This window comes from Drosophila gunungcola (assembly GCF_025200985.1).
Source record: "Drosophila gunungcola strain Sukarami chromosome 2R unlocalized genomic scaffold, Dgunungcola_SK_2 000015F, whole genome shotgun sequence".
Classification (NCBI taxonomy): domain Eukaryota; kingdom Metazoa; phylum Arthropoda; class Insecta; order Diptera; family Drosophilidae; genus Drosophila; species Drosophila gunungcola.
Genome location: NW_026453172.1, coordinates 1,248,774 through 1,272,469, shown reverse-complemented (window position 1 = coordinate 1,272,469; position 23,696 = coordinate 1,248,774). Strand labels below are relative to the sequence as shown.

The 23,696-nt window shown below is 41.6% G+C and overlaps 1 protein-coding gene and 1 long non-coding RNA gene across 12 annotated transcripts; both read left to right on the top strand.

The window, feature by feature from the left end:
- Positions 1-82: 82 nt before the first annotated feature.
- On the top strand, positions 83-22,596 carry LOC128256340 (uncharacterized). 11 transcript variants are annotated; one of them, XR_008267737.1, is made up of 8 exons: positions 83-223; positions 634-825; positions 923-1,454; positions 1,564-1,876; positions 1,943-2,382; positions 3,689-3,989; positions 4,101-4,259; positions 22,424-22,596. It is a non-coding gene; the product is annotated as an uncharacterized LOC128256340 (long non-coding RNA). The 11 variants fall into 11 exon arrangements; XR_008267736.1 differs by lacking the exon at positions 22,424-22,596 and adding an exon at positions 4,455-4,843 and having other exon boundaries at positions 3,741-3,989; XR_008267733.1 differs by lacking the exon at positions 22,424-22,596 and adding an exon at positions 4,455-4,843.
- Positions 6,023-7,235, top strand: LOC128256338 (uncharacterized). Its single transcript, XM_052986640.1, has 2 exons — positions 6,023-6,445; positions 6,753-7,235. The coding sequence occupies exons 1-2, from the start codon at positions 6,221-6,223 to the stop codon at positions 7,068-7,070; spliced, it is 543 nt and encodes a 180-aa protein (XP_052842600.1). The 5' UTR covers positions 6,023-6,220; the 3' UTR covers positions 7,071-7,235.
- Positions 22,597-23,696: the final 1,100 nt, after the last annotated feature.

The following is a 23,696-nucleotide window of genomic DNA, read 5'->3' as shown; positions in this document are numbered from 1 at the left end:
CAGAAGGGCACAACTGGAGATGGAAACAAAATCGATTCGTATACTCTCTTCCCACACAGCCCATTCGTGGGAAACAATAGGCATTTTTGTTCATATAATACTCCGATTCCTACAGAGCACATCCACCATCCGATTACAGCTGATCTGAACGGCTGTGGCACATAAAAAAAGGAAGAGAATTCTGCGGTTTTATTCAGCGGAGTTGAATGATGGCGAGTTAGAAGTACCAACAACTTAATTATACTTATTGATTTAGCGTCGCTTATGATCGATTGTGCTTTTCTTGTGCTCTGTGATTTAGTCAAATTTTTGATTAATTTCTGAAAGTACTGGTGTATTACTTTTAACATAGCTGAGCTTAACTAGGCTTTTCTTTTGAATCTGTGGTCACTATTAGAGTTTTAATAATTGTATTGTACATTGGCTAATCCTAATTGTAGTTTCATTTTTGTGTGCATGCCTTCCAGTGCTCCGAGTTTTTTTGTTTTTGTAACATTGCACGAGTAAATTTCTGTAACATTTTAATCCCTCTTCCTCTCGCTCTACTTTTTGCGCCTTGTCTAACTGTGTTCGTACATACATATGTAGTGTTTCACAATCATTTAATCATTTTGTGTTTTCATTTGATCCTAGGGTCATCATTATTTTCTGCTGGCTCTGCGATACAATCATGTAAGCCAAATGTGCAGGATTCGTTTGCTGAATTAGAAATTACATTGAACCCCGCAGCGAACTGGAACTTGAGATGGCTTTATGAGTCAGACTTTTGACGGTTTTAAGAATCTTTTTGGAGTATTAAAACAACTCACTGAGGGCTTCGACGCGGTAAGTGAACAAGTTAGTAGTAAAAAACAGCTAAGTGAGTCCTAAGCGTAAACAACTGAGAGAATGGGATTGGGTGCTGCTTTAAATTCAATTTCAGAAAAGGAATCTGCCCCAATTCCAATTTGAAATATTTATAATAGGTCTTTAGCGGAACCTTGCTTATCAGCCCCTGTCACAGGAAAAGTTGTGGAGCAGCCCGGTGGATCAAAAGTGTTACAGCCAACTGTTCTCAATAGTACTAAGTGCTCTGGAGTACTCCCTTCATCAGAAAGTCGGAGTTAAAATGTTCAAAGTGTTTGTTACGGAACTGCATCTTTCCCGGAGGGCAGCGCTGGCTAGCCACGGAGTCCCAGGGCGGAGTACCCCTTATGCCCTGCAGTCCGAACAATCGATTCCGACTCATCGGACGTCTCACGTCACTTACTTGACGATTTACCATCTCTACCACAAAGCAAAACAAAACAAAGCTATATTTGCATCAAAACATTGACAATTGGACGAAATTGGTGGCTTTGATGTCCTTGCCACGACGCACCCACCCAACCTTGGGTGCCCCAAAAAGGATGTAGGAGGCACGCCCCATCTCCGGCAGACCGGAGTCTATTCCTCGGCTCATTTCCCCGCCCAAGGTAACTTACACAAACATCTCGGTAGCTTGTTCACATTTAATCTTGGGCAAGTTTAATAAATAAATACATTCATTATCGATGCCTACTAATGATCTACTCTTTTCGTTAGAAACACTCAAGGCCGATCTCAGACCGTCGCCCAGATGAAAAGCGGTCAAAGCGGCAACAACCGAAGGGAAATTTTTAGACGCTTAATACTGCAAGTGTCAGGCAAAAATCGCCGCACGGCACTAAATTGGAGGCGTTTGCCAACCGGGTCGCCTAATCCTGAGGAGCTCCAAGGGAAAAGAAGGGACGTGCTGAAAATTTAAGTACGCTAAATAAATCCCACAAGTCATTAAATTTCGCGACCCAATTTATAGGTAGTTGGACGCGCGGCCAGGGTTCGGAATTAAGCCTCTAATTTTAGATTAGATTTCACAGTGAGTACTTGACAATCTGGACTAGGTGATCTTACAAAAACAATGACGAAAGCTTATTTATTGCAGAGTTCCTCGTCGGATGTGGTTGAAACTGCAGCCAGAATGGAAAAATCTCTAGCGGCGAAAACCAGCGCGAGTCCGCACGGAGCCAATTGGTCCGGAGGATGGCGCAGCGTCCGCGTAAGAGGGGCCGGAGGCAGTGCGTCGGTGGACTTGGAGATGACCACGTGGCCAGCGCGGGCATTCGTTCCCGGAACGGACTCACCGAGGGAATCTCCGTGTCTGGCCGTCTCGGAGGCGGTCGCTGTAGCTGCTGGCGCTGGAGGCTGCTGCTGCTGCTCCTGATCGCTGCTGCGGCTGATGCTGCTGCGGCTGATGCTGCTGCGGCTGATGCTGCTGCGGCTGATGCTGCTGCGGCTGATGCTGCTGCGGCCAATGCTGCTGCGGCTAATGCTGCGGCCAATGCTGCTGCGGCTAATGGACGACGACCAGGTTAGGTCCGCCTGGTAAGTGTTCACTTCCCAAATCTTTTAAATTTCCGGGGCCCTCTAGATAGGGTGCCCGGTGGCTTTAATATTTACAAAAAACACTGTTATTCATAACTTTATTGCAAATAAATAACCACTCACTTTAATTTATCTAAACACTAACAATGCACATATGAACTTATTTTTCCACGACTGTTCTCCTACGACTTATTGCAGCAACTAAAGCAAAACCCTGACCTACACCAAAGGCGTTCGCCATTTTCCCTCCCGCTCTCTCAAGATGGGTCAGCGAACGTATTCAAGGCTATTTAACCCAGTTAACGAGCGAACCGGGCTAAATTTAAATAGCTAAATCCTCTCCCGCTATCAATAGTAGATGTCACCACCGAATCTTATCGATAGCGGGACCTGCTGACGTATCGGTTCGTTTTAGTATTTTCCAGACGGCTCCAACTGAAAATGCAACATGTTCAAGGTGTTGGTGGTGAGAAAACATTTCAGTTGTTACCCATAGGAAACAATTATTTGTTTCTCGGTTTACCCTAGCAACCACATCTGATGATGTTATGAAAATAATTCAAGAAAAGCACCCATCTACAAATATTACAGTTGAAAAAATTAAATTTTCATACGCTCGCAAGATATCCTATTTTAAAATATCTTTTTAAGTTCTAAATAATACAAGTTTATGGCTTGATGATGAACTATTAATAAAAGAATTTGTTCCTAACAAACAAATAAATAATAATTAGTCTCCGATTTAAGAGTCTGTTCCATAGAACTGAACGCTTGTGTATTTCTAACATATAAAAATGTAAGGGGATTTAATATGAAGTTACCTAGGATGTTCGGTGACTCCTCTGCCTTTAATGAACATATTTTAGTCTTCATAGAAACTTGGCTGAAACCGGAGATTTCAAACAACTGATAACACTTATAGAACCGATCGCGTTTCTCTTAGGGGAGGTGGTTCTGTTATTATATCCCCCCTAGATCTGACATCATTTGTCTGTTAAATCTGTTGAATCTCTACTTTCTGACAGTGATAATTTGATTGTTTTTAATCTCCCAGGTATATCTTGGTCCTCTCCAAGTGGCTCAAAAAACTCCGCCTTTCCTTCATTAGCATGAATTCTCAATTAAGGTTTTTACTGACTCATCTTTTTGTAAACTATATACTATCTGGAACAATTCTTTTATTATTCTACTCCATAAAAAGGGAGGAAAGTCAAATATTCAAAAGTATAGTGGTAATTTGTCTGCAATGCCTAAAGCTTTTGAGCGCATTATTGGTTGTTTTTGTTTAATTGGTTTTGACCATAAGGATGGTTTTGTCATCTTTATTGGTTGAGTGTCATTCTTATATAAATTCTAAGAACGACACGGAACCCACATAGCAACGAAGGACAACGAGACCTGGAACAAGGACGCCAAGGAAACCATAGCCCAAACCACCGATCAAGACCACCCCCGACAAAGAACAACAACCGGAACTAAACGTCACCAACTGGTAGACAACTAGCGGCCGCAAACGGCATGGGTAAAACCGAGGTGCTTTTTGGACCTCTACGGAGACCTGGGAGTTGGCCCAGAAGACCTCTCAGAGGACTCCGAGAAGAATTGGGGTGAGGAACGGGAAACAAAGCTACCCAAAGATTTACATTAAAATTTATCATAAGAAAGTTCCAAATACTGGTCTTTTATTTTGAATTATTACTCAAAACGCGCGCTTAAAGCCAACAACACCCGGTCGCACTTATTCGACGGAGTTATCGATCGCCATCGCCCGATCTGGTCACACTTACCGACGCCTATATAAGCGGAGACACAGCCCCGGACCAGTCACATGCTTTCCGTCGAGCTTCGAGGAAACATCACCAAGGAGGAATATCCAGGTAAGTGTTCTGGTAGATAGTCTTGGTAGTTGTGATGGATCCGTAAGAGTAAGCTTTTATGTCGGTTTTACGACCTGGTGAGGATCACCGACGCCCGGTGTGGCTTACGAAATACGCACCCAGACCAGAAGATGCCACACAGATTCCCACATCGCACCAGAATAACCATGTTTATTGTTCCTCCCAACGACCCAGAACACTAAGAACTCGAACGACGGGACACGACGAAGCACGCAGTGCGCAATCGGCCCTCCCGTAGCGCCGACGCAATCGGCCCTTCCGCAGCGCCAGCACCAGACAGTGCAACCTCCACAGCGCTAGTGCCTCGCAGTGCAATGCTCAGCCAGCAGTGATCTACTCGACCCTTCCGCAGCGTCGGTATCACTCAGCAAGCAGTCCTCCACTCGGCCCTTCAGCAGCGTCGACGTTAACCCAGCAAGCAGTACCACACTCGGCCCTCCCATAGTACTAACCGTACTGTTAAATATAACCATACTCCGTAGAGTTCGATTTGTGTTATTTTTGGGAGAGTGGTAAATCGATCTAAGAAAGAAACAAATTTCTGCCTCGAGCCCTGACCACGGCGAGCTATACCGCCTCTCGAAACAGGGTCATTACAATATATTTTTTAATAATAAATCAAATATTTTTTTTTCCGAGTTATAATTTTTTTTTATAAGCAATTTAAGAACAACATTTTTTCCAAAAATCAATTTTTTTTGTTTGGGAAACAGCTATATGGTCCAAAAACTTTATTTTGCTTATTCCTATAATTAATTAATTGATTAAAAAGTACTTTAAGGACATCACTTTGATTTTAAATTTCGGAGGATCTAGTCCAAAGATATAGTGGTCACCACAAAACGCCTTTTCTGAGAGGAGCTCCCGGAGTTTAGCTTTATCTCCTTTCCAAATAAATATTTTTCGAATACTTAAAATACAGTTAAAATATATAATATGTGTACAAAATATCAGATATTTTAATTTATTAGTTTTCTTACAAAGAGTTTTTCAATTTCAATTTTTCATTTCACAGTCGTTTGCGTTGAATGATAGAGGAACATGTTTTACATCATAGAGTTCCCTAGGTTTTTGTTAACAAATAATATTGAACACATAAAACTATTAACTGCCTCGCCACAAGCAAACGGTCAGGCAGAACGAGTAAATTAAGCAATAAAAGCAATGCTAGCCAAAACAAGGGAGCCCATAAAGCACGAAGATTAAAGCAAACTCCTTGTAAAAGCCGAGTACTCCATTAATAATCCGATGCAGTCAACCACGAAAAAATTACCGTCAGTGTTGTTATCTGGAATCCAGGCGAGATGTTGCAATTGACAGAATATTTGGATGATGAAATCGGTGCGCCAAATTGTGAGTTGGAGAATATTCGTAAACAGTCTTTAGATAATATTTAACAGTGTCAGAGAAAAGGCGAAGAATACTTTCAAAACAATCATAAGAAACATATACAATTTTAGCTGTATCTCCTTGCCAAATAAATATTTTTCGAATACTTAAGATACAGTTAAAATATATAATATGTGTACAAAATATCAGAAATTTTTTTTTATTAGTTTTCTTACAAAAAGTTTTCCAATTTTAATTTTTCATTTCACAGTTGTTTGCGTTGAATGATAGAGGAACATGTTTTACATCATAGAGTTCCCAAATGTTTTTGTTAACAAATAATATTGAACACATAAAACTATCAACGGCTTCGCCACAAGCAAACGGTCAGGCAGAACGAGTAAATTAACCAGTAGACAACCAGCGGCCGCAAACGGCATGGGTGAAACCGAGGTGCTTTTTGGACCTCTACAGAGACCTGGGAGTTGGCCCAGAAGACCTCTCAGAGGACTCCGAGCAAAATTGGGATGAGGAACGGGAAACAAAGCCACCCAAAGATTTACATTAAAATTAAACATAAAAAAGTTCCAAATACTGGTCTTTTATTTTGAATGGTTATTCAAAACGCGCGCTTAAAGCCAACAACACCCGGTCGCACTTATTCGACGGAGTTATCGATCGCCGATATTCATCGCCCAATAACCCAAAGCGGGACTATCGCCATCGCCCGATCTGGTCACATTTACCGGCGCATATATAAGTGGAGACACAGCCCCAGACCAGTCACATGCTTTCCGACGTGCTTCGAGGAAACATCACCAAGGAGGAATATCCGGGTAAGTGTTCTGGTAGATAGTCTTGGTAGTGGTGATGGATCCGTAAGAGTAAGATTTTATGTCGGCTCTACGACCATGGTGAGGATCACCGACGCCCGGTGTGGTTTACGAAATACGCACCCAGACCCGGTCGTGATCACTGAGCCCGGCGCGGTTTGCGTAATTCCGGCCCATCTCAGTGAGTTCCTCTCAGAAGTCTCGTTTCCGGCTTTCGAACCGGAAACGATACGTAATAAACAACATGTCGAAACTAAAGATGCCCACCAGCTCGAAACTAACGATGCCCTACATTCCCACATCGCACCAGAAAAACCATGTATATCGTTCCTGCCAACGACCCAGAACACTAAGAACCCGACGAACTCGAACGACGGGACACGATGAAGCAAGCAGTGCGCAATTGGCCCTCCCGCAGCGCCGACGCCAAGCAGTGCGCAATCGGCCCTTCCGCAGCGCCTGCAAAAGACAGTGCAACCTCCTCATCGCCAGTGCCTCGCAGTGCAATAGTCAGCCAGCAGTGATCTACCCGACCCTTCCGCAGCGTGGGTTTCACTCAGCAAGCAGTCCTCCACTTGGCCCCTCCACAGCGCCAGTGCCTCGCAGTACAATACTCAGCCAGCAGTGATCTACTCGACCCTTCCGCAGCGTCGGTATCAGTCAGCAAGCAGTCCTCCAATCGGCCCTTAAGCAGTGTCGACATCAACCCACCAAGCAGTACCACACTTGGCCCTCCCATAGCGCCGATATAGTTATAATTAGAAACGTGGCCCTAACTAACCGTACTATTAAATGTAACCATACTCCGTAGAGTTCGATTTGTGTTATTTTTTGGCAAAGAGTGGTAAATCGATCTAAGGAGGGAACAGGGTCGTTACAATATATTTGTTTAGTAATAAATCAAACATTTTTTCCGAGAAATAATTTTTTTTAAGCAAATCAAGAACGAATTTTTTTCCAAAAATCAATTTTTTTTTTGTTTGGGAAACTGCTTTATGGTCCAAAAACTTTATTTTGCTTATTCCTATAATTTATTAATTAATTAAAAAATACTTTAAGGACATCACTTTCATTTTCAATTTCGGAGTATCCAGTCCAAAGATATAGTGGTTACCGCAGTTTACCGGAGCTCCCGGAGTTTAGCTGTATATCCTGTGCGCAGTGCGCAATCGGCCCTCCCGCATCGCCGACGCCAAGCAGTGCGCAATCGGCCCTTCCGCAGCGCCAGCACCAAGCAGTGCGCAATCGGCCCTACCGCAGCGCCAGCACCAGACAGTGCAACCTCCACAGCGCCAGTGCCTCGCAGTGCAATACTCAGCCAGGAGCGCAGTGCAATACTCAGCCAAGCAGTCCTCCACTCGGCTCTTCAGCAGCGTCGACGTCAACCAAGCAAGCAGTACCACACTCGGCCCTCCCATAGCGCCGACATAATTATAATTAAAACATATCCCTTACTAAGTAGAACTAAAACTAGAACTAAAGTCATCCCCTTGTAAGTCGTCAGTGCTGGTTACTTGATCGTTTGGTTCTTGATTGTCTGAACTTAATTCTGGCGGATGCAGCGAGTCTTCGATGCCGTTGTTGCTCATAATCGTCTCTTAAGGATCACTCACGTGTCTATCCCACGCCACGCTAAAAACCAGAAGAATAAAAAGGGATATCAGACCTAGCAACGCATACGAAGCCACACTCGCCCTACCAAAACTAGTATCTAGTATATCTTGTATACCAGCACAACCCATGGTCATACCTGTCGAGATGCTGCACTACATACTCTCCGACACGGCCATTCTGACATAGACACGTCCTCGTGTCTACAATAAACCTCTTAGTTTATATTATTATTGAACACTTCAGAAAAACTTAACCAAGTAATCTCAATTTCATAAAATATTTCAAATCATAACGTTTTCTTATAAACCATTTCTTTCATTTACATTTCCGGTCAAATGATCAATTAAACACTATCAAATTATAAATTAATCATTACAAATCATTAAGTCATGATTCATGAAACATAACTTGTCTTATACTAGCCAACTTTTGAATATTCATCAATCGCCAAACTCATTGGCTTCACGCATTTTATTACGCTCTCAAATCGTCCATCGCCAAACACGAATTTTTCAACCACATCGCTCGTCCATCGCCCAATACTTGGCTTCACGAATTCATCAACCACATCGCCCAATACTTGGCTTCACGAATTCATCAACCACATCGCTCGTCCATCGCCCAATACTTGGCTTCATGAATTCATCAACCACATCGCTCGTCCATCGCCCAATACTTGGCTTCACGAATTCTTTCTAAATTCTTTCTAAAGCAACCTTCGATCATCGCCAATCACATGGCTTCACGACACTCTTCTGTTTTAAAAAACTTTTCCAACAGACTTTGTTCTTTAAAATTTGCATCAAGCTCTCTGAAATTTGCACATCCGATAACTTTCTCAAACTTTCGTGTTTTAATTTTTTTTTTTTTTTTGTTTTTTTGCATTAATTTTAAAACATGTTGTCTCCCTCCAATGCCTCGACGAAAGACCCTCTAAGCTTTGGATCCAATTTCGTTTGCTGTTTCCCACTGTTTTTGAGCACAAAGTCACCCACACTGAATCTTATTACCTTAGCCTTGCTTTCGTCAAATTTTGTTTTCTTATATCTGGCGACCTCCTGCATGTTTCTAGCGGCTTGCTGTCTTAGTTTCGACTTGTTAATTTCAGTTTCAGTATCGCTTATAGGATTAGCCCCAGAGGCCTAGACATTTTACCAATCAAATGTTCTAATGTACTACATTTAGTACTACGATTCACTGCGAAATTAAGGGCCAGCTTAACCTCCACTAGTGCTTCTTGCCACGACATACTCATAACCCTTTCAACTTGACCGTTGACTCGACTTACACCTGTGGCAATTAAATATAGATCTATCTATTAATAAGAACAAAATTGCATAAGCTTTCAACCAGTCAAGCTTCGCCGCTGATCGGGAATTAGACGTGTTGTCACACCAAAAATGGCTATCGTAGATTTCAGTGGGTTAATACAAGTATAAGCATCAATAGAGAAGGGGCAAAACAATTAAACAAACTTAGTAAAAGCATCAATTGGAAACTAAGGATCAAAAATATACAACACTGGCTTGTGCGTTAATACAGTGATTATTCTTTTGCTAATTTCTTCGTGCTCTACACTCCAAAACAAGCTTTTATTTTCAGATGTGAGAAAATACAAAGGGTTCAAAAATTGTGCAAAAACCTCGGAACAAATTTGCGAGAATACGACATCAAACCTATGAGCTGTCGTAATGTAGCGATTGATTTCGATTTTGCTTTAATTTTCCGCCGCGTTTAACTCATAACCAATGTACCGAACTATAGTTTTCAGAAAGAAACATTTTGAAATGTTAAATAAAAATCCATCTCTCACTAAAATTTCTATAACAATTTCCAACCGTTCTTTAAAACACAGAGGAAGCGTTCTTTAATCCAAATGGCATCTATAGAAATTCGTTCTTCTGATCAAGTGTAACAAAAGCAGTATTTAATTGATTCCGAGGGCATTGGAATCTGATGATATCCACTAGACATGACAAGAGAAGTGAAATAATTTGCTCCCCGAAGTCTAGTTACTTTATCTGATATCAGAGGTAATGGAATTTTATCAGCTACTGTATTTTTATTTAATTCCCGATAATCAATTCAAAGTTTTGCTGAACCACTCTTTTTATTTACAAATAACAAATGCAGATTTACTAGGTCTGATAACTGTATACTCAATTAATTCTCTATTTTTGTCACGTACTAGCGCCCTCTCACTTGGACCAAATCTATATGGTCGCTTGTGAACGGTCTTAGTTGGTTCAACCAGTCAAATACAAAAAAACAAAAACTATACCAAAAAACATTGAGCCAATACTTGTCTGCCAATGACAATATTATTTTTGATTCCACAATCTGGTACTATGTGAACCAAAACTAACAAAGAATTACCATCAACAATGATATTAGTCTTGATTTTCTAAGTACTGTAGTACTGTACTTTCTTTAATTAATGAATACTCAGCTTCCGGATCAAATGGTATTGGAAATCTCTCAGCATTAACCAGCATACTCAATTTAGGCTCCACCATAGTGCGCAGCTCCACTCTCTTCCGATCTTACTCCCAATCCGGTATTCTGCACTTTTTTGGGACAATTTGTGGCAATGTGCCCCTGCTCCTGGCATTTGTAACAAGTTACATTTGCCCTTCCATGATGAGGCTGTCCTGGTTTTCCACTCTGTTAACATTTTAGTTCGGCAGTTTTAGCCCGCTTGGTCTCCTATTCCCAGTTTGGTCCAATAGGACGCTCCTTCAGCGCAGAGAATACTTGCAGCTCCGCTTGCAGCTCACGTCGATTGCTGACATGCGTTGTGTGTATCATTCTTGGAAACGCCGGTCGAAATTAGCCATATGCCCAAGACTCAAAGCGATGGAAATTTGTTCACAATTTAAGTTAGGCAATTTTGTGCACAGTGACGTCACGCTGCGACTCGCAAAAACAGGCAAGCCCTCACCGTTCCTTGGGCGACTATTCAGAAGATTAAAAATAACAGCGGCTGGCGTTTCTAAAGTCTGGTAGCGTTGCTCAAACAATTGCCGAAACTGTTGCCAAGTTATTCCTGGGTAGCATATTTGTGATAACCACTGGGCCGCTGTGCCTTCCAAAGCCTTACTCAGTGCTAATATAAGAGCGCTGTCACTTAGCGGTTTCGTTCGTAAAATTATGTCGATATTTCGGCAAGCAAATCTCGCTAGTCTGTTGTACTGTGCTCGCCGACATCTGTAGCTTCTTAACCAGTTCCAGAAAATTCCGGTTTTGTTGCTCCAACAACGCGAAGACATCCCTTGACAAAGTTTGGTTAGGGCTGAATCCCACTTCTGATGTCGGAGAACTAAAGTCATCCCATTACTTGATCGTTCGGTTCTTGATTGTCTTAACTTAATTCTGGCGAATGCCGTTGTTGCTCATTGTCGTCTCTTAAGGATCACTCACGTGTCTATCTCACGCCACGCTAAAAACCAGAAGAATAAAAAGAGAGACCAGACCTAGAAACGCATACGAAGCCACACTCGGCCTCAGCTCGCAAACTGAGTCCCCATTATACCAAAACTAGTTACTAGTATATCTAGTATACCAGCACAACCCTGTCGAGATGCTGCACTACATACTCTCCGACATACTATTAAATATAACCATACTCTGTAGCGTACGATTTGTCTTAGTATTGTTTTGGGAATGGGAGGTAAATCGATCTAAGGAAGAAATAAATTTCTGTCTTGAACCCTGAGCTATACCGTCTCCCGAAACCGGGTCGTTACAATATATTTTTTAGTAATAAATCAAACATTTTTTTTCCGAGTTATAATTTTTTTTTATAAGCAATTTAAGAACAAAACTGTTTCCAAAAATCCATTTTTTTTTGTTTGGGAAACAGCCATATGGTCCAAAAACTTTATTTTGCTTATTCCTATAATTAATTAATTGATTAAAAAATACTTTAAGGACATCACAAAGATAAAGTGGTCACCACAATACGCCTTTTTGAGAGGAGCTCCCGGAGTTTAGCTGTATCTCCTTTCCAAATAAATATGTTTCCAATATTTAATCTTAAAATACAGTTAAAATTTAACATAATATTTTTACAAAATATAAGATATTTTAATTTATTAGTTTTCTTACAAAAAGTTTTCCAATTTTAATTTTACATCTCACAGTCGTTTTCGTTGAATGATAGACGAACATGTTTTACATCATAGAGTTCCCAAAGTTTTTGTTAACAAATAATATTGACCACATAAAACTATTAACTGCCTCGCCACAAGCAAACGGTCAGGTAGAACGAGAAAATTGTTTAAAAACTAAAGCTGTAACTCCTTTCCAAATAAATAGTATTCCAATACCTCATCTTAAAATACAGTTAAAATATAACATAATATGTGTACAAAATATCAGATATTTTAATTTATTAGTCTTCTTGCAAAGAGTTTTTCAATTTCAATTTTTCATTTCACAGTCGTTTGCGTTGAATGATAGAGGAACATGTTTTACATCATAGAGTTCCCAAAGTTTTTGTTAACAATTAATATTGAACACATAAAACTATCTACTGCCTCGCTACAAGCAAACGGTCAGGTAGACCGAGTAAATTAAACAATAAAAGCAATGCTAGCCAAAATAAGGGAGCCCATAAAGCTCGAAGATTGGACCGAACTCCTTGTAAAAGCCGATAACTCCATTAATATTCCGGTGCAGTCAACTGCGAAAAAATTACCTTCAGTGTTATTATTTGGAATCCAGGCGAGATGTTGCAATTGACAGAATATTTGGATGATGAATCGGTGCGACAAATTGTGAGTTGGAGAATATTCGCAAACAGTCTTTAGATAATATTTAACAGTGTCAGAGAAAGAGCGAAAAATACTTTCAGAACAATCATAAAAAACATATATGTACAATTTTCAATTGGTGATTTTGTTGTAATGATAAACGTTGCCAACACAATTGGTACTAATAAAAAATTAAACCAAAGTAGAAGGGTATAGATACGTATTAAATAATATCGAAAACTGCCAAAAAAAAGTTTAATTCCATACGACGGAACTGCTGAGGCATGCTGGCTTCGGAATTGGGCAGATTGGCGTAATCAGTGCTAAAATGGCTCCTAAGTAATAAGAATTTAATTATACTTAATAAACATTCGATTTAACGTCGCTTGTGATCGGTTGTGCTATTATGTGCTCTGTGGTTTGGTCAAGTTTTGATTAATTTCTGAAAGTACTGGTGTTTTTCTGTTTAGCAAGTTAAGCTTAACTGCATTGTGTGTGTTTGGAACTAGGCTTTTCTTATAAATCTTTACTCACTATTTTATGTAATTTTAAATTGTCTAATCCCTGTGCAATGCATTCTCTTGTCGATGCTTTGCCAGTGTTCTTAGTGTTTGTTTTTGTAACATTGCACGAGTAACTCCCTGTAACATTTTATTCTCTACCTCCCGCTCTACTTCTTACGTCCTATCTAACTGTGTACGTACAAAGTTGTAAGTGTTTCACAAGCCACGCTCAGGCGATAGAATATTTTTCTTTCACGTTCTCCCGCTTTTGTTTTTACACGCGTTTCATTTATTTTTGCGTTTTTGTGTTAACCATTTAGTGTTTTCATTTGATCCCAATGTCATCTTTATTTTCTGCTGGCTCTGCGATACAATCATGCAAGCCAAATGTGCAAAATGTGATTGCAGAATTAGAAATTACATTGAACCCTGCAACGAACTGGAACTTGAGATGTGTGGCTTTATGAGGCAGACTTTAAGAATCTTTTTGGAGTATTAGAACAACTCACTGAAGGCTTCGACGCGGTAAGTGAACAATTTAGTAGTAAAAACAGCTAAGTGAGTCCTAAGCGTAAAAAACTGAGACAATGGAAACGGGTGCATCTTTAAATTCAGTTTCACAAAACGAATATGCCCCAATTCCTATCATAGTTCATCAGCTTCTGGAGCACTGGAGAAGTTGTAGAGCAGCCCGGTGGATCAAAAGCTTTACAGCCAGCTGTTCCTAATGGTACTGCGTGCTCTGAAGTACTCCCTGCATCAGAAAGTCAGAGTAAAAAGTGTCGGTGGTGGTAAAAAAAAAATTTCTGTTGTTCCCCATAAGAAACAATTAATTGTTTCTCGATTTATCCCCGAAACCACATTTGATGATGTTATGGAGTTTATTCAAAAAAATACCCATCTCCAAACATTACAGTTGAACAATTTAAATTTGTATACGCTCGCAAGATATCCTCCTTTAAAATATCTGTTCCTCCACAAGCTTTTAACCTTCTTGTTTGCGCACTTGGCGCTTGTATTGGAAGTCACTAGTTGTAGGGCGAGAGCGGGAGCCAATAAAGTTTTCGTCCTTTCGCTCTTGCGAATTCGCCCCGTCTCTCGCCACCTTAGCATAAGTTAGGTTCTAAGAGAAATTATTGAAATATTAAATTTAGTGATCCACTCCCCTTTCATCGTCGTACTTTCGCAAAAGTTTTTACACAAATTATCGCAAATTAAATTATCTCGAACCTACTGCAGTCACAAGTTTCGCATTTCTTAATACAAAACAGAATTAAATTTTTCATGGTGACCCCGACGTGATCGCAGTAGAGTTCGCGAGTTGTTTTAATTTGTTTTCGGTGAAAAACTATAACAATTACACACACAAAACCAATTTAATCGTGTCGGTTCGGCCAAAAAATTTAATTCAGAAATAAATTTCGTCGCTGGAAATTTTCTGCCGTTCCTTGGTTTTTGCCCAAGACGTTTCTTCCGCCGCTGCAACTTAATTTGAAGTTGCAATTATCGAGTCGGCCAACCAGGTATAGAGTGCTAAAAGTTGAAAGTTAATTTGTGGCGTTTTGCCAATTGTGTTTTGGCCCATCTTTCAACTTTTTGCATTCGTGTAAAAATCGGTGAGTGAATGAGCATTCTAACCAAGAAATAAAAATTTCCATGTACTAACAACCAAAATTCTGAACCGCTTTGGCCCATAAACAAGCAAATAAAATACTCGTCGTCGACCCAATAGTGCGAACTAAATCCCCAAATTAGCGGCAAAAACATTCGCCGCAGTTTGTCTGAACATTTTCCCGCGCTTTTCAGGATTTTCCCGCGCTTTTCCAATTTTCTCGCGCTTTTCATAATTTTTGCGCGCCTTTCGTCATCAGGCTTATATTTTCGTTGCCCTTAGTTATCGGTCAGTGTATCATTCTCCGTTAGCATTTGCCTAGGAATAGCCGCTAGCCGCGTACACATACACACGCACACCGACACCGCTGTAGCTATTTCGAGTTATTTTTGGTCCTTTTCGTTCACGATCGCTGCAGCAGTGCAATTTTCGGTCTGCTTAAACGTTTGTTTTTTTTTTATCGGTACGCTTGAACTTGAGCGTTAGCAGGGTTTATACAAAAAAAATATAAAAACCCTATTTAGATATTTTTCGCTTTGCTTCTCTCGGCACTTAGCTCCCCTACACTGTGTGCGATCGGTATATTACTCGTTGATTTTTTATTTACCAAATAAATAATTTAATAAAAAAAATATTTAACACCTCTTCGATACCAACAAAATAAATACAAATAAACGCAATGGCAACTAAGGATATCGACGAACTAAAAGACCAACGAGATGTTTGCATGAAATGTGTTAACCGAACTTATCGCCATTTAAAAGAAGCTAAATTATCTGTAAATCCGGCTGAGCTTGGGTGTCGATTAGAGATTCTATATACGCACATTGAAAATACTTTACTTTTGCAAAACCAAATATAACTGAAAGATACAAAAGATGTATACCGCGAAGAGTTAGAAGAGAGAATAAGTGCAAAAAAAATAATATCGATAAATCCGCTCCGCCAGCAAATCGCCCGCCTCAATGCCGTCTACCGAGCGTTGCTCTCCCAACTTTTAGCGGAAAACACTCCGAATTTAAAAATTTTATGAGCCTTTTCGAAACTTTTGTTGACATAGATGACACTTTACACGATATTGAAAAATTCAATCATTTAATTTCGTGTTTAGCTGGAGACGCTTTAGGATCAGTAAGGGCCTTTCAAGTCACTGCGGAAAATTATACCAAAGCCCTTGCCAGCCTGAAGCGGGTTTACTATAGTGATTGTCTTATTTTTTTTCACAACATATCGACACTACAGCTACAGCCTTGAGAACCCTCATCGACACGGTCACAGCCTTGTATGACTCCTTGCTGTCTATTGGGGATGATAGACGCATTACTAATGCTATTTTAATACATCTGGTAATGAGCAAGGTCGATGCAGGAACTAAAAGAAAATGGGACAGTTAGATTATACTTCGCGGCCCTCAACAGGCGATACCAACACATGGTAGCGGAAGATGCTTCCAAGCCCAAAACTGTTCAGCAGACCCAATCTAACCCTAAGAAGAATGGAAATAAAAGTTTTTCGTTTGTCGCTGCCACGAACGACTCTGTTCAATGCGTGTATTGCAACTCAGCTGAACATCAGATTGGAAACTGCGATTCCTTCGCAGCCCTAACAGTTCAGCAAAGATTCGATTTCGCTAAAAAAGCACCCATATGTATTAACTGCTTAAGAACGGGTCACACGGTCAAAAAATGCAAATCGAACAGATGTAGAGTGTGCAATTCCTCACATCACACTTTGCTACACATATATTCCCCAAACACAAATCTCGCGTTGCCACCCCCTTCTCAGCCCACGCTCACGCAGGAGTCTCCATCCAGGTGGCATGTTTTGCATGCAAATGCATCGGATCGAGTCATTCTTGCAACTGCGGCTGTGAGCGTTAAACCAAAAGTGGCGAGCTCGAGCGTTGCTCGACTCTGGTTCACCAATAAACATTGTGAACGATGAGCTCGCTCAGAGGCTCAAAATTACAAGAGAGGACGTGTGCATGAGCTTGCGAGGCATTGGTGGAACTAATGCCCAAGCCACAAAAAAATACACACGATTGTGAAGTCGCGAGTAGGGAACAGCCAGTAGTCGTCCGATTTTTGGATTATTAAAATTATTTCTGGTTATCATTCGGATCCTCACACCACAGTTTGCTACACATATATTCCCCAAACACAAATCCCGCGTTGCCACCCCCTTCTCAGCCCACGCTCATGCAGAAGTCTCCATCCACGTCGCATTTTTTGCATGCGAATGCGTCGGTGCAGTCGACTGCGAAAAAATTACCTTCAGTGTTATTATTTGGAATCCAGGCGAGATGTTGCAATTGACAGAATATTTGGATGATGAAATCGGTGCGACAAATTGTGAGTTGGAGAATATTCGCAAACAGTCTTTAGATAATATTTAACAGTGTCAGGGAAAGAGCAAAGAATACTTTCAGAACAATCATAAAAAACATATATGTTCAATTTTCAATTGTAGATTTTGTTGTAATGATTAACGTTGACACCACAATTTGTACTAATAAAAATTAAAATCAAAGTAGAAGGGTATAGGTACGTATTAAATAATATCGAAAACTGCAAAAAAAAAGTTCAATTCCATACGACGGAACTGCTGAGGCATGCTGGCTTCGGAATTGGGCAGATTGGCGTAATCAGTGCTAAAATGGCTCCTTAGTAATACGAATTTAAATATACTTAATAAATATTCGATTTAACGTCGCTTGTGATCGGTTGTGTTATTTTGTGCTCTGTGGTTTTGTCAAGTTTTGATTAATTTCTGAAAGTACTGGTGTTTTTCTGTTTAGCAAGTTAAGCTTAACTGCATTGTGTGTGTTTGGAACTAGGCTTTTCTTATAAATCTTTACTCACTATTTTATGTAATTTTAAATTGTCTAATCCCTGTGCATTGCATTCTCTTGTGGATGCTTTGCCAGTGCTCTTAGTGTTTGTTTTTGTAACATTGCACGAGTAACTCCCTGTAACATTTTATTCTCTACCTCCCGCTCTACTTCTTGCGTCCTATCTAACTGTGTACGTACAAAGTTGTTAGTGTTTCACAAGCCACGCTCAGGCGATAGAATATTTTTCTTTCACGTTCTACCGCTTTTGTTTTTACACGCGTTTCTTGTATTTTTGCGTTTTTGTGTTAACCATTTGATCCCAATGTCATCTTTATTTTCTGCTGGCTCTGCGATACAATCATGCAAGCCAAATGTGCAGGATGTGTTTGAAGAATTAGAAATTACATTGAACCCTGCAACGAACTGGAACTTGAGATGTGTGGCTTTATGAGGCAGACTTTAGGAATCTTTTTGGAGTATTAGAACAACTCACTGAAGGCTTCGACGCGGTAAGTGAACAATTTAGTAGTAAAAACAGCTAAGTGAGTCCTAAGCGTAAAAAACTGAGACAATGGAAACGGGTGCATCTTTGAATTCAGTTTCACAAAAGGAATATGCCCCAATTCCTATTTTAAATACCTGTGATGAGTCTTTACCGGCACCTAGTTCATCAGCTTCTGGAGCACTGGAGAAGTTGTAGAGCAGCCCGGTGGATCAAAAGCTTTACAGCCAGCTGTTCCTAATGGTACTGCGTGCTCTGAAGTACTCCCTGCATCAGAAAGTCAGAGTAAAAAGTGTTGGTGGTGGTAAAAAGAAACTTTCTGTTGTTCCCCATAAGAAACAATTAATTTTTTTCTCGATTTATTCCCGAAACCACATTTGATGATGTTATGGAGTTAATTCAAAAAAAATACCCATCTCCAAACATTACAGTTGAACAATTTAAATTTGTTTACGCTCCCAAGATATCCTCCTTTAAAATATCTGTTCCTCCACAAGCTTTTAACCTTCTTGTTTGCGCACTTGGCGCTTGTATTTGAAGTCACTAGTTGTAGGGCGAGAGCGGGAGCCAATAAAGCATAAGTTAGGTTCTAAGAGAAATTATTGAAATATTAAATTTAGTGATCAATCGAACTTCAGCGTATCCACTCCCCTTTCGTCGTCGTACTTTCGCAAAAGTTTTTACACAAATTATCGCAAATTAAATTATCTCGAACCTACTGCAGTCACAAGTTTCGCGTTTCTTAATACAAAACAGAATTAAATTTTTCATGGTGACCCCGACGTGATCACAGTAGAGTTCGCGAGTTGTTTTAATTTGCTTTCGGTGAAAAACTATAACAATTACAAACACACAAAACCAATTTAATCGTGTCGGTTCGGCCAAAAAATTTAATTCAGAAATAAATTTCGTCGCTGGAAATTTTCTGCCGTTCCTTGGTTGTTGCCCAAGACGTTTCTTCCGCCGCTGCAACTTAATTTGCTGCTGCCGCCAAATGGATGTAAAAAAGGAAGTTGCAATTATCGATTTGTTTGTCGCTGCCAGGAACGACTCTGATCAATGCGTGTATTGCAACTCAGCTGAACATCAGATTGGAAACTGCGATTTCTTCGCAGTCATAACAGTTCAGCAATGATTCGATTTCGCTAAAAGAGCATCCTTATGCATTAACTGCTTAAGAACGGGTCACACGGTCAAAAAATGCAAATCGAACAGGTGTAGAGTGTGCAATTCCTCACATCACACTTTGCTACAAATATATTCCCCAAACACAAATCTCGCGTTGCCACCCCCATGTCAGCCCACCCTCAAGCAGGAGTTTCTATCCACGTCGCATGTTTTGCATGGAAATGCATCGGATCGAGTCATTCTTGCAACTGCGGTTGTGAGCGTTTAAACCAAAAGTGGCGAGCTTGTATTAGCTCGAGCGTTGCTCGACTCTGGTTCACAAATAAACATTGTGACAGATGAGCTCGCTCAGAGGCTCAAAATTACAAGAGAGGACGTGTGCATGAGCTTGCGAGGCATTGGTGGAACTAATGCCCAAGCCACAAAAAAATACACACGATTGTGAAGTCGCGAGTTGGGAACAGCCAGTAGTCGTCCGATTTTTGGATTATGAAAAATATTCCTGGTTATCATCCGGATCCTCACATCACACTTGGCTACACATATATTCCCCAAACACAAATCTCGCGTTGCCACCCCCTTCTCAGCCCACGCTCATGCAGAAGTCTCCATCCACGTCGCATGTTTTGCATGCGAATGCATCGGATCGAGTCATTCTTGCAACTGCGGTTGTAAGCGTCCAAACCAAAAGTTTGTATTAGCTCGAGCGTTGCTCGACTCTGGTTCACAAATAAACTTTGTGATCATGCCAAAGTCACAAAAAAATACACACGATTGTGAAGTCGCGAGTAGGGAATAGCCAGTTGTCGTCCGATTTTTGGATTATGAAAATATTCCTGGTTATCATCCGGATCAAGCGGTGAACACCAGCGGGTGAGGGTGCCTGAAAATATTCAGTTGGCAGATCCATTCTTCTTCAAGCCCCAAAAAATAGACATGCTTATCGGCGCTGATACGTTCTTTGAACTTTTATTTACTGGCCAGATAAAGCAGGGGCCTGAACTCCCCATCTTACAAAAGACAGTTCTCGGCTGGATAGTGTCAGGGAGATGTGCCTCTGAAAATAATGTAAAGGCTGAAAAAATGGTACATCTCAGCTGCCAGGAGGAAGCGTTGGAGTCAATTGACACAACCCTGCAGAAATTTTGGTCTGTGGAGGACTTGCCGCCCAATGCTAAAGTCAATACTCCTGAGCAACAACTCTGTCAACAACACTTTGAGAAAAATACTCAAAGATTGTCGTCCGGTAGATTTTCGGTTCGTTTGCCGTTCAAATCTGACCCAAATACTCTTGGTTCGTCATAAGAAGTTGCGAAACGAAGATTTTTGTCGCTAGAAAGGAAATTGTCAAAGGACCCTTCGCTGAAGAAGATGTATCTTGAATTCATGGAGGAATATGTTTCAACGGGCATGTCCTCCACCAATGACAAAATTCCGAATACTCCGCACTATTTCATTCCGCACCAATGCGTTCTACGGCCACAAAGTACTTCAACTAAGTTGAGAGTAGTTTTCGATGCATCGGGCCGTACTTCCACGCAGGTAGCGTTGAATGACATCTTGATGGTAGGCCCAACTATACAAGAGGAGCTGTACTCGACTCTGCTTTGGTTAAGTTTCCATAAGTTTGCCTTCGCGGCCGACGTCAAAAAGATGTATCGCCAAGTGATGGTGGACGAAGCTGACCTAAACTTCCAGCTCATAGTATGGAGACGAGATCCTTCTGAGTCCCTGAAAATCTTTAAGTTAAACACCTTTACATATGGAACTTCGCCAGCACCCTTTTTGGCGATTCGGTGTCTATTGCGGCTAGGAGAGATGGGGCAAGCAACTCATCCAAAATCCGCAAAGGTTATTCAGAATGATTTTTATGTTGACAATTTGTTGACTGGCGCCGGATGCGTTGAGGACCTGCAAAGCCTTCGAAACGAAGTTTCTCAGGTCTTGGAAGAGGCAGGCTTTGAATTGGCAAGTGGTTTTCAAACTGCCCAGAGTTATCCGCATCTGATAGCGCTGTAATGCCACTTATGGCAGACTCAGACCCTTGGCGTGGTTTGCTTACCGGTTAAAGCGAAATATTTTGTCGGTGACTTCTCGACTTTTCGACCCACTTGGCCTATGTGTCCTTTGGTCACAAAGGCAAATTTGTTGTTGCAGGAACTGTGGCTTCGAAAATTAGATTGGGACGAGTCGCTACCGATGCAGTTGCTTACATTGTGGGTAAAGTTTAAAGCGAAGCTTCTGCAGCTGCCGAAAATGAAGGTATCGCGATTCGTCAACACAGATCCACCAGTCCCGATTCAAATACATGGTTTCGATGACGCTTCCATGCGAGCGTATAGAGCTTGCATCTACGTTCGTACTCAAATTGGTGAAGGTTTGAAAGCGTCTTTATTGACCTCCAAATCGAAAGTAGCTCCCCTCAAGACGAAAACGTTGCCTCGCCTTGAGCTGTGTGCAGCTCACCTTTTAGCAGATCTCTATAATCGTATCAGGCCATTGCTAACTTGTCCCATTGAGAATGTGTTCCTGTGGACAGAGATCACTTTACACTGGATCAAAACCCATCCTTCGTCGTTGTCGGTTTTTGTTTCAAACCGGGTTGCAGAAATTCACGTGTGGTCCGAGAAAGCAATTTGGAGACACGTTCCCACGAAATTCAACCCAGCAGACATAGTGTCCCGAATATGTGACGTAGAGGAGTTTACAACGTCCATTTGGTTCGGTGGGCCTTCGTACTTGCTAGACTCAGAAAATAATTGGCCTGTAAATAAACATTTCGAACTGCCGGCTGATGTAATGTCGATGGTGCTACGCAAATCGGCAATAGCTCTCGTAGTCAGCCCAGAGCCAAATTATTTGCTTCAGAAAATAGAGTCCTTTTCGTCGCACCTGAAGCTTCTGAGAGTGTTCGTGTGGGTTTTTCGTTTTATTCAAAGGTGCAGAAAGGTGTTCGTCTGTTTTGCGTCCAAAGCGGTCCACTTAGAATTAGTGTCTGACCTAACCACTAATGCGTTCTTTTTGGCATTTCAAAGGTTCGTGAGTCGTCGCGGGATTCCGGAGAAGGTGTGGTGCGACAACGCCACCAACTTCGTCGGCGCAGATCGGCACATGAGAGAGTTCCGAGACCGTCTGGAGGAGCAGGGGGGCGGTATCAAAACATTCGCATCAAAAAAAGGATGCGAGTTTGCGTTCATACCGCCCAGAGCACCGCACTTCGGCGGACTATGGGAGGCAGGTGTGAAGTCGTTCCGTTCCTTCGGACGGTAGGCCAAGACCTCTTGACCGCGGAGGAGCTGGGAACTCTGCTCACCAGCGTGGAGGCCGTGCTCAACTCCAGGCCCCTCAGAGCTCTTAGCAGCGACCCGAACGACGGCGAAGCCCTGACCCCCGGTCATCTACTCATCGGCGGCCCTCTTCTGGCCCCACCATCAGCGTCGCTCCCGGACCAGATCAGCCTGACCTGCTTGCGACGATGGCGAGGTGTCTCGTCTCTCAGGCACAAGTTTTGGCAGCGATGGTCCTGGGAGTACATCTCCAGCCTCCAGCAGCGGTCCAAGTGCCACCAGGGGGAGCCCAACATCGTCGTGGCGGCGATCGTCGTCGTCGCAGAAGACAACCTTCCGCCCCAGCAGAGGAGGATAGGACGAGTGGTAGCGGTGCACGCCGGCGCCGATAGCAAGGTTCGCGTGGCGGACGTCAGGACGCAGGAGGAGGAGTATCGGCGAGCAGTCCACCGACTGGCTCTGTTGCCCGTTCTGGGCTGAAGGATGTCGTCCCTTCAGAGGGGGCGGTGTTTGCGCACTTGGCGCTTGTTATTGAAGTCACTAGTTGTAGGGCGAGAGCGGGAGCCATAAAGCTTTTGTCCGTTCGCCCCGTCTCTCGCCACCTTAGCATAACTTCAGCGTATCCACTCCCCTTTCAAAAGTTTTTACACAAATTATCGCAAATTAAATTATTTTGAACCTACTGCAGTCCCAAGTTTCGCGTTTCTTAATACAAAACAGTATTACATTTTTCAGTTCTAAATAATAAACATTTTTGGTCTGATGATGAACTAATAATAAATGAATTTGTTTTTAACAGACAAAGAAATTTTAGAGTCTGTTCCAAAAAACTTAACACTTCTATATTTCTAGCGGATCAAAATGTAAGGGAACTCAATATGAAGTTATCTTTCTGTTGCTGACTCCTCTGCCTTGAATGAACACATTTTTGAGTCTTCACAAAAACCTGGCTGAAACCGGAGATTTTCAACTCCGAAGTTTTTCCAAACAACTTTAACACTTATAAAACTGATCGCGTTTC

Coding starts and splice junctions, on each gene's coding strand:
- LOC128256338 (XM_052986640.1), top strand. CDS start 6,221: ATGGTTATTCAAAACGCGCGCTTAAAGCCAACAACACCCGGTCGCACT. Junction 6,446..6,752: donor CACCAAGGAGGAATATCCGG/GTAAGTGTTCTG, acceptor ACATCGCACCAG/AAAAACCATGTATATCGTTC.